Genomic DNA, 9,565 nt, shown 5'->3' with positions numbered 1-9,565 from the left:
TGCTGTGCAGCGGGCACTACAGGCTGCTGGGTAGTTATCAGCGGCTTTTGCCCCGTTTTGCTCGGAAGGCCCGTATGTCGCTGTTGGGAGATTTAGCAGTGACACCTCCAACAGCAGGCTGTCAACTTGCGGAGGGAGACAAGAAACGAGATCCGATGCAGCTGTTAGCTTCTCTTAAGCATACCGGATCCTTCCGGGCTCCTGTCCTGGCCTCGCCCGCACAGACGCGCAGCTGCGCCCCCGACAGCAGTCCTCAGGATTTGCCGACTGCCGGCCAACTGCTCCTGCCGGCGTCAGTGAGGCGCGAGGCGCACAGGCCGGCTTTTTCTCCGTTTCCCTGGTACCCCCGCATGCGTTCCCTTAGAGAGCCAGGGTCTAGAAAAAGAGAGTTTTCGCTCACGACGGCATAACCAGAGTTGTTGCTGCGGTGACCTTATCATTTGCGTTGGTGATCCAAGACCCCTTTTGTTTTTGATAACCTCCCCGGTCAATTACCAGCCAAGATGCCGCACTGTATGATCTACAGCTCTGTGGCGGCCAATGACGCTCAGAAGGATGCCCTCCTCAAGGACGCCGAAAAAGGTAGGAAAACCTGAGACGTATTTTGTTTTTCGAGCTGCCTTTCTCTTTTTCTCCTTCAGATAGACAGCGCCACTCGCCTCGCGCTTACGAGGTCCTTCTCTGTTAGGAGTAGAGATCGTACGGTTCCCTGTTAGTCGTTGCGGCCCAGCTGCAGGGCCCCACAAAAGCTGACACCCCGGTATGAATTAACGATTTTGAGGGTGTCCTCACGTGCTTCCTGAGTGCTATGAATACGCCACTTGGCTTACGGGCTGACACACATCGACAACCATGTCCCTTTTCTGAGCGCGCTGAGAAGGAAGCTGACTGAAGGTAGTGGTTTAGTTGCCATACTCTGTGTCTGTTGTTGACTGCTCAGCCGAGCGTATCACACGAAGACACACATATGAGCGTAGACATCATGTTCCAGAGCGGTAGCATACCTCAGCCGAATTGCCAGGATCTGGGAATGTGCGTTTCGCCCCCGCCCCTTTCAATGGAGCCCTAGTGGCGCCGTGTCTCCTGGTCAAAGACGGAGACAGAGTCATGCGCTCCTCTCAGACCTCCACTTCTATTTCTAGTTGTTGTCTTGGACTTCTCCTGGTCAGGGGAGACGCACCAGGAAGACACAACTTTCCGCAGTTGCAATTCGCGTCGTCTGGTATTTCTTGGGGTTGTGCCTTGCCTTCTCTGTGTCTCCGCAGAGTGCTGTTTGTCCCTACACTTTCTCCTGGGAACATTGGTACGCAGAGGGGTGTGTTGTGATCCTCCAGTTTTGCATGTGTCCTTTTGGTTCAGCTCTGTCAGACATCATTGGCAAGCCCGTCAGCTACGTCATGGTATCATATGTCCAGAGTGCACACATGCGCTTCGGAGGTAGCGCAGACCCCTGTGCTTTCATTAAAGTCTCCTCAATTGGTGGCTTGAATGCCTCAGTCAACAACAAGCTCGCGGCTGCTCTCTCTGCTGCTTGCAACACCCACCTCGGCGTCAAGCCCAGCCGCGTGTAAGGAGGGAAGGGGGACGGTTGCGTGTGTAGTAGATACAAGGTCGTACTAAAGTGCAGAAAAATCATTAGATGGGACACTTTAAATAGATCTAACAAGTTTCAATCGCTAGGAGTCGCAACAGTACACAGAACAAATTCACAGACGTCTTCCAACTCTAGGTGTCAGGTTACCATGCACCCGCGACTTGTGTGCGAGGCGCCCGCTGTCTTCTTCTATTTTTGTTTCCTTTGTTAGTACAGTTGTCGTCTTTGCGACGCATGATACCTATATATAGGCATGACGTCATCGTACATACGTGATGGCAAAGCGGGTTTACATTCATGAAATCCAAATCAACAAGTTCCTATCGAAACCGGATAGGCAACCAAGTATATCCATATATGTATGCATAGGTAGAAAGGGTGGTGGATCCATAAGTACTGGCGGGAGCGAGAGTGAGTAGCCGAGTTTCGAGGGTTTGTCTGCGCCTGCCATTCTTCTGGATATCTCCCGTCCCTAAGTTCGTACCCCTTCGAGAGAAGAGCATCTCTCTTCTGTCATTGATGCCCTGGGTATCCGAAGCCCCTGCCGCTTGTCTGTTTGTTGGGTCTAATGTTGCTTTTTGTGTTTGTTTTTCTTTTCCTCAGCTTCTCGAACTTCACCAATGTACCTGCAAGCGAGTGGGGCATGGGAGACCGCACCTTCGGTTGAAGGACAGTTTGTCTATTGAGATGATCCGAACTCTGCTCGTGTACCTGCAGTGTACCTGCGCGTGTGTGACTCTGAGTGAATAAATCGAGGCTCGATTCTCAGAATTTCGAGCTGCACCCGGTCACTTCGGGTGCTCGCAAATCTTGGGTGTGACAGCCGCAGTGACAGAGTAGAGTTGGCGTGTTCGTTGAAACAGTGGAAAGTTTGAGTCCGTCGTGTTTCAAGGCTGTCAACCTCTGACAGCGTGCGTGAGTTTTCGTGGAACGTGAACAACTGCAACGGCCACGTACGCAATTGCTCTATCAGTACCTTCAGAGGAACGAGGAGACTGGCCTGGGTTCGGGCAGGCGTTCATGTTCCACTGTCACTGTCGATTGTAAAACACTTTCCCTCTTGCGCGAAATGTCCCGCCTCTTGGGCTCGCGCTGCTTGGGAGCGCTGCGTCAGAGGGTACCACCTGTACAGTTTGTCACACTGACAAAGCTGATTAAGATGGTAATGTGTCACGGAGGAGCGCAGCCCGGCAAGGTGGCGGTTGTTCTGCTCGCAAGTTTCATCGAGGAGGGGGGGGTTCGCTGGTGCCGCTGCATGGTATAAGTAGTCCTTTAGTCTGTGGAGTTCTCTGCGAGACAGGCGCTGTGTGTGACCACAAGTCACGCTTTTGACCGCGATTGCTGGGCCAAACAGCTTAAGCGCGTAACAATACCCGCCTGATTTAGAATGCTATTGCTACTAGTAGAGCTGATCTTTTCGGACAGGGAAATCCTGGCACGTACACTATGGACGAAGTATCCGTGACCACGCCAGTATCACCTCGATAAAGGGACAGGCAACGCCCCCCTTTTCTTCGAGTGGGAGTGCACAGACGCAGTCAAGGCGTCCGGAAAGGCGGCGACACAGGGACTGTTTCGACTGGGGAAAACAGCTGGGACTTCCCCGGGCGCGCTCAACCCAAAGACCCAGTGCTGTAGTGGTCGGCGCCATGTGCAAACACGCTCCACTGAAAGTGGCATTGTACTAAGAGACCCCTTCAGTGAGCGGCTAGCCGGGTACCTCCTTTCTTTGGGTTACGGGTTCAGACCCTGAAGGACTCGGTCGTGTAGGATCCAAAAGTTTGGTGATCCGGAGAGCTTCAGACGCTTACTGTACACTTTACAATGACTGTTCTTTAAGTTCGTGTGAATCAGTATAGTGCCACAGGATGCTGGACACACGAGCAGAAAGTTTATACTTCAAGAATGCTAAAAACAACACAGAGTCGTGAAGGATCGACAGAAACGTTGAAATGCCTTGCAGCCGCCGCCACGAGTCACTCGTGCGTCCTCACTCCAGCACTGTGTCTTGCACTCTGTTACGAGCGTCGCTGGGGTCTATGTAGACTTCGCCAGAAACAAGGAAAGAATGCGTCACTCGACCTTACAGCACAAACAGAAGTACATACTGTAAAGGGTGTCAAGAGTAAAAAGACGACTGAACGATACAAGGGAACACTTCGAACCACACCCACACCAAATCTGGTGCCTGATGCGTCATCACCAGGGAAGCAGTTCCAGTGTTTGACTCCCGACAGAACATCTGGGGGATTGATCCTGTATATGGGGAGGCCACCAGTCAATGAGCTGATTCCACAATCAGAAATCCTTGTAATCCTTCCATGATGGGAGGCAGCTCTTTGTCCCTACCGCCGCCTCGTACCCGCCACGCCGTGCCACATCAGCGGAAGGTACGGAATACACCTGGATGTCAGGAACATAGCCCCCGTCTCGTGCAGTAGCACTGTTGTGACGAGTGTCCGACTCTGCTAGCGAGCCTCGATTTGGAACAAAGAGAGAATGACGTCGTGAGAGCTATACCAACATCCGAGGAACAAGGAATCGACTCTCCTCAGTCTCAGGGCTACGAGAGAAGCGAAGAAAAACGAACAAATGCACCACACGGAAGGAAACAGAACAAGTACGGGCCCCAACCGTATAGAAATCCCGACAACACTAGAAGACTTCCCCAGTCAGGCGACAGCGAGAAGAACGCCTTCAGAAAGGCTGACGATTCAGCATTTTCACGCTATGTCTCTCTGATTCCTCTCAACACCAAGAGAGACTGTACGTACAGACATCTCACACCCCCCAAAACACTAACTGCTGAATAAAAAAGCACCATTCACTCCCCGGCGCGAACTTCACATTCTTTTTTTCTCGTCTTCTTCGGTCAGACCTCCATTTCCCGGTCGTCCTCTTCTTGACAGAACGTCTGTGCCCAAGTGAAAAGAAATCTTCGAGCTTGAATCTCCTGCTCTTTCTTCCTACCGAGGAACGCCTTCACTACCAACAACCAACAGTGGACTGAGCTCCTCCCTTTCAGCGTATATCATACCTTTACATCCGTATATATATTTATATATATGTAAGCCTCCACTTACCCACCAGGTTTCGTTTTTTCTTCACTGCGACAAAAGCACGAAATACGGCCACTCAATGTTTTTAACTGATGAGTTCCCTTGGCAGCACGTAACGGGGTTTTCTCGGGACGTCATGTTGGTCTCAAAGAAGCTCGACGTTCTCCTCGTCGAAACGTGGAGGAGCAAGGCGTGGAATCTGAGGGGACAACAGGGAGTCGCAGACAGCGAACAACGCCAGACCGTCGTTGGAGTATATGTCCCCGATACGAAGGCAGAGTTTTTTTCAGAGTGACTTTTGAGCCTCACTGTAACAACGGCGGAAAGCCGGAAAGGGCGACACATCGACTCGATCATTTCTGTTCTCCAGCCGTGAACCTTCTGGAGCCGCTTTGACCACATTTGCATACTCATGCATACAAACAATCGTCAAAAGAGATGGAACAAGGCGCTGCCAAAGAAAGCGGAACATCACTATATCTGGACACGGTCGTGTCTCGGCTTGCCTGTCAACGCTGACGTTCCGCATCTCCTAGAGGACTGCCCCACCCCCCCCCACCTTACATCACGTGACGAAACTAACCCTTACACGTCCGGGATGTCACCAGTGATACGTTCACAATGCTAGAAAAACAGAATCCTGGCTTTCAACACAGGACCCTTATAGTCGAAGTGGATGCATACATGCATATATGATGACTGCTAGGTACATTATGTGCATATAACTAAGCGATCTGAATGTACAGATATGAACAAACACAGATGAAGAATTGACACAGAGCTGTGCATCTTATATATGTACAGCTCTGGACAGCAAGCGACACAGCTATAGGTGCTCCTCCTTTCTCACTCAACAGCTCACAGATGAACCCGAGCAACGGTACCACCGTACTTCGTGCACATTCTATCGACCTTCTTGAGGCCGTTTGTATTGTTCAACACAATCTCTCGTCACAACCCTCATCCAGACAAACATCCTTCACCCTCCTGTATATCATCATGGTTCCATACTCACACAGGAGTCATGGCTTACCGGCTCGTTTTCCGAGACAGACGTTGAAGAAGACGTAACAGCTCTTGTATTCGTGGTTGACGAAGGCCGGTTACTACTATTGCTGCCATTGGCTTCCCGAGTACTAACATGCGAAGGAAAGAGAGGCCTATCTTCAAAATCAAAGTCGTCGTCATCATTGTTCATCATTCCTCCGCCACCACCTGCGTTACTTCCTGAACCTCCTCCAGGGCTACCGCTACTCTGAGGAGAAGTTCGTGAGCCTCCCGATCCAGAGCTTCGTCCTCCGCTATTGCTGTTTCCGTATGTCATTAGCGTTGGAGCATCTTCTTCGTTTTCATCCTGAAGAGAACCGGCAATAAGTAAGAAAAACCATAGAACCCAGAAGACCTATTCCCTGTTTCGCTTCGGATTGGACAAGCACTTTCCAAAGAGAAAACCGAAAAGGAATAGTTAGCTAGCTCGCACATTGCAGAAGATATAAATGTGTGCAGCATAGAGCGGTCGACAGATGGCTATAATACGTAATGCCAAGTTGAATATGAGCAACATGTATCGACGAACATTCACGACCATACACAAGAGGGATGTTATTCAAGAGAGGTGTGCAAGTAAATGACCGTCCTCTACTGCTGAGCGACACCGAGAAGGCTGCACGAAGAACAGAAAAACTCGAAGTGGAACACGCGAACAAATAGGCGCGGCACCACCTACGTATGAACTGACAACCGAAGGCACTGACGGCGTACAACACACACCGAATACTTCGAAGATGAGTAGTTTTGCCATTCCAGAGAACGCCTCACCTAGGTATCGAAAGTAAGCTTCCTATTCCCCTTCTACAGACTACGCTGTACATATATCTCTCTCTATATGACTATCTTGGTAGACGATGATGTGCTCTTGTACAGGTTCATTACGGCAACATCGTTCACCAATCCAAAGGGTAACATGAGCAAAAAACAGACCGAAATCAACAAATTTGGGAATGAGATAGAACCTGAATCTCATGCGATATCTTATGGAACACCAACGATCTACAGCACCACCTATACAGTTCGGCTAAGGGACAGACATACCGAGACTGAAAACCATTCAGAACTTGTTACTCTAGGGTCTACGTATGTAATCAGTTATGGAGTATGTTCTTCTCTCACCTGTTCAGCATCAATGAAGCCTAGCTCAGGTTCGTATCTGTTTGATCGACTACCAAGTTCTTCAGCACGACCGCCACGGCCCCCGACACCTGCCTCTTGATCTAACCAGCCTCCTGGTCCAGCTCCTCCTCCTCCGACTAAACCGTATGAAACATTTGAAAAGCTATCAAATCCTGAGTAGAAAGCAGTACGGCAACAAACGCTTAAACGGCATCCGAACGTATTGAGACACCCATACCGCGTCATGCAGATGTGGATCGACATACATAGGTGTATGCACAAGTGTTTGAATGTGTGTCTTACATGGAAACATCGCAAAGACATGTACTATATACACCAAGACATAGTCGGCTTGATAAGTATCCCCTCCCCGCCTCTATTGTACCCCTTCCTCTTTGGGCCGTCACTCATCGTACACCTACCACCCACCTCTCACGAAGTGAGAATGCCAGACAAAATGGTCTCCTTCAATGAGACAAAGAAGGAAGAAGTGTGAATGAAAGAAAGGAAGTGGCGAAAAACGAGAGACTGAAGAGATAAAGATAGAATGGTAGCTGGGTCTTGCCGAAACAAAGGATGTATACTTACCAGCGTTTCTGAAGAATTTCTTGAGCTTTCCTGTTTTAGCAAGGTAGTTGATAACCACTAAGACCATGACAATGACCAGAAGTAAAAGCAGAACCATCTTGCCTCCTCGGCTCACAGGTGAATGAGCTGGGCACGGCACTGCGACCTTCTCAGGCTTCCAGCCTCCTTCACAGACGTCTCCTGGTACCTGCAATTGAGTTCGATGTAAAAAAAACAGCATAACCTCAAAAGACCGAGAAGACCCTTCTTGATCATTCAGACATACATACATGTATCCGGACAGTCGAATTACTGCGGATACTCTTTACTAAGATGATGCGTCCTAGACCGGGGCGCCTCATATCCATACGCAAACCGTTAACCACATTAAAAACGCTTGGTCTTAATCTTCTTCACTTCGCCCTTTCCTGCCAAACAATGAGATTTCTTCTGTTGATTCTTAAGTTCTCTTGGAAGGAACATGAGACGCAGACAGATAGGAAAGTTCTGTCTCTCTGCATAAGAGAGAAGCCTTCAATGACGTAATTGAACTCATGAGCTTCTATCCTCTCTCAGGGGTCAAGTCCGTGAGGTCTTGTAGTCCCTAGGTATATCCGTGTAGTCCCGGGAAGAAGGAACTAAAGAGTGAAGGATATACACCCCGGCACTCAGACCGCCGGTAATGCATGATGGGTGACTTATGTCTGAGCCTTCCTCTCGAGCATGATATGTCTATATTACAGTAGATCTCGGGTGAACAACAGCTAGAGAGAAACACCGAGACGGAGCATGAAGACAATAGAGAACCCTCTATATGTCTACATCCACGCTTCATCGCTTTGAATCGTTCCTATCATTCTTACACCCATCCACATGACGCAGGTCCATACATGAGAAATCAGCAAATCAATCCAGCATGGCCACAACTACAACGGATTGCCATTCTTACAGAGAAAAGAAGAGCGAATGTGTTGACTTTCGTACCTTTCGGTAGGCAGAGGTATAGAAGAAGGAAGAAGAGGTACAGGCGGCAGCTGCTGCAGCATCTTCAGGATCTGCAAACTGAGAGAGCCCTGCCGCCGTCACCGCAGCAGCCGTAGCTGCGTCTGTGGGAACGCACTGGGTCGAACCTACAGCGCGTGTAAACCCGAATTCGCATTCATAATCTTCCATTGTACACGGACAAACCTGAAGCAGAGATGAAACACAAAACACGAAAAACGTTAGAAAGAGAGGAAATCGGGATCAAGATATCTACTGAGCAGTACCGACTGGAACAGGATCGGCTTAACATGATACTCCGTCGAGAAGCGGAAAAACAGGAGAGGGCAAGAGAAGAAAAGTGATGGAAAAGAGAAGAGAGNNAAACAATAAAATGTTGCGCGAAATGTAAGTAAATTTCCTCTTCCTTTTCTTCCTCGGCAGTTCGGAAATCCAAGACAAGATGATGGGAGCCACACTTGAAACTTGCGGCAACAGAGCACGTCCTCCGCAGCTTCTTAACTACCAGTCAGGCAAGGTCGACGCACACACACACCTCGGCGTTAGTCTACGTCTTCCTCTTAGCAATGGTCACTGTTGTTTTTCATTTACCTTGGATACTTTGGGACGATCGAAGTCTTTTCCATTGAAACATTCACTTGTTTGCTTGCGACGAGTGTACGTGACGTGCTTTCCTAAGATACAACTCTCTCCTCCGGCTCTCCCGTCTAAAAGGAGAAAAAGAGGAAAACAAAGCAGACATCTGCATATACACACTAAACCCCATCATGAGCCCTTTGTAACGAAGGACTACCTATGATGCATGCACACCCCACCACACCAACCCAATCCAAAAACACAAAGAGTAGAAAGAAAGAGTGACAGAAAAAAAACATGCTAGACAAAGTAAGGTAAGGTGAGTACTCGTGAGCAACTCGGATGTGACAGATGAAAGAAGAATTCTCTCCGCTTCACTCGACAGAGGGTGGACGCCTTAACGTGGATTGCTCCATACGAAGAACGGCGAACAAAAATGCCGTAAAGAGGGAGAAAGAATGACACGTCGAAATCACAAATGTCTTTATCAAAAACGACAACTCAAAACCTTCACGGACTATCCCTCTTACTTCTCCCTCGACCAACAACAGGCTCTTCCCTAACAACGTTCCCTGGCTTGCCTATGTTCTCTTGCGCC

The 9,565-nt window shown here is 49.2% G+C and overlaps 2 protein-coding genes across 2 annotated transcripts; one reads left to right on the top strand and one right to left on the bottom strand.

Moving 5' to 3' along the window:
• The first annotated feature begins 19 nt into the window (after nucleotides 1-19).
• Nucleotides 20-2,441, top strand: CSUI_007908 (macrophage migration inhibitory factor). The gene is made up of 3 exons (XM_068068051.1): nucleotides 20-582; nucleotides 1,266-1,567; nucleotides 2,198-2,441. Exons 1-3 carry the CDS (start codon nucleotides 541-543, stop codon nucleotides 2,259-2,261), a joined length of 408 nt encoding a protein of 135 aa, XP_067919974.1. The 5' UTR covers nucleotides 20-540; the 3' UTR covers nucleotides 2,262-2,441.
• Nucleotides 2,442-3,397: 956 nt separating this feature from the next.
• On the bottom strand, nucleotides 3,398-9,096 carry CSUI_007907 (sortilin). Its single transcript, XM_068068050.1, has 6 exons — nucleotides 8,983-9,096; nucleotides 8,374-8,577; nucleotides 7,411-7,597; nucleotides 6,823-6,995; nucleotides 5,687-6,007; nucleotides 3,398-4,852 (listed from the first exon to the last, which is right to left on the bottom strand). Exons 2-6 carry the CDS (start codon nucleotides 8,560-8,562, stop codon nucleotides 4,799-4,801), a joined length of 924 nt encoding a protein of 307 aa, XP_067919973.1. The 5' UTR covers nucleotides 8,563-8,577; nucleotides 8,983-9,096; the 3' UTR covers nucleotides 3,398-4,798.
• Nucleotides 9,097-9,565: the final 469 nt, after the last annotated feature.

This window comes from Cystoisospora suis (assembly GCF_002600585.1).
Source record: "Cystoisospora suis strain Wien I chromosome Unknown contig_4283, whole genome shotgun sequence".
NCBI classification, from domain to species: Eukaryota; Apicomplexa; class Conoidasida; order Eucoccidiorida; family Sarcocystidae; genus Cystoisospora; species Cystoisospora suis.
This window is presented reverse-complemented; position numbering and strand designations above follow the sequence as displayed.

Coding starts and splice junctions, on each gene's coding strand:
- CSUI_007908 (XM_068068051.1), top strand. CDS start 541: ATGACGCTCAGAAGGATGCCCTCCTCAAGGACGCCGAAAAAG. Junction 583..1,265: donor CCTCAAGGACGCCGAAAAAG/GTAGGAAAACCT, acceptor GTGTCTCCGCAG/AGTGCTGTTTGTCCCTACAC. Junction 1,568..2,197: donor GGCGTCAAGCCCAGCCGCGT/GTAAGGAGGGAA, acceptor TCTTTTCCTCAG/CTTCTCGAACTTCACCAATG.
- CSUI_007907 (XM_068068050.1), bottom strand. CDS start 8,562: ATGGAAGATTATGAATGCGAATTCGGGTTTACACGCGCTGTAGGTTCG. Junction 7,598..8,373: donor ATACCTCTGCCTACCGAAAG/GTACGAAAGTCA, acceptor ACTCAATTGCAG/GTACCAGGAGACGTCTGTGA. Junction 6,008..6,822: donor GCTTCATTGATGCTGAACAG/GTGAGAGAAGAA, acceptor GGTTCTCTTCAG/GATGAAAACGAAGAAGATGC.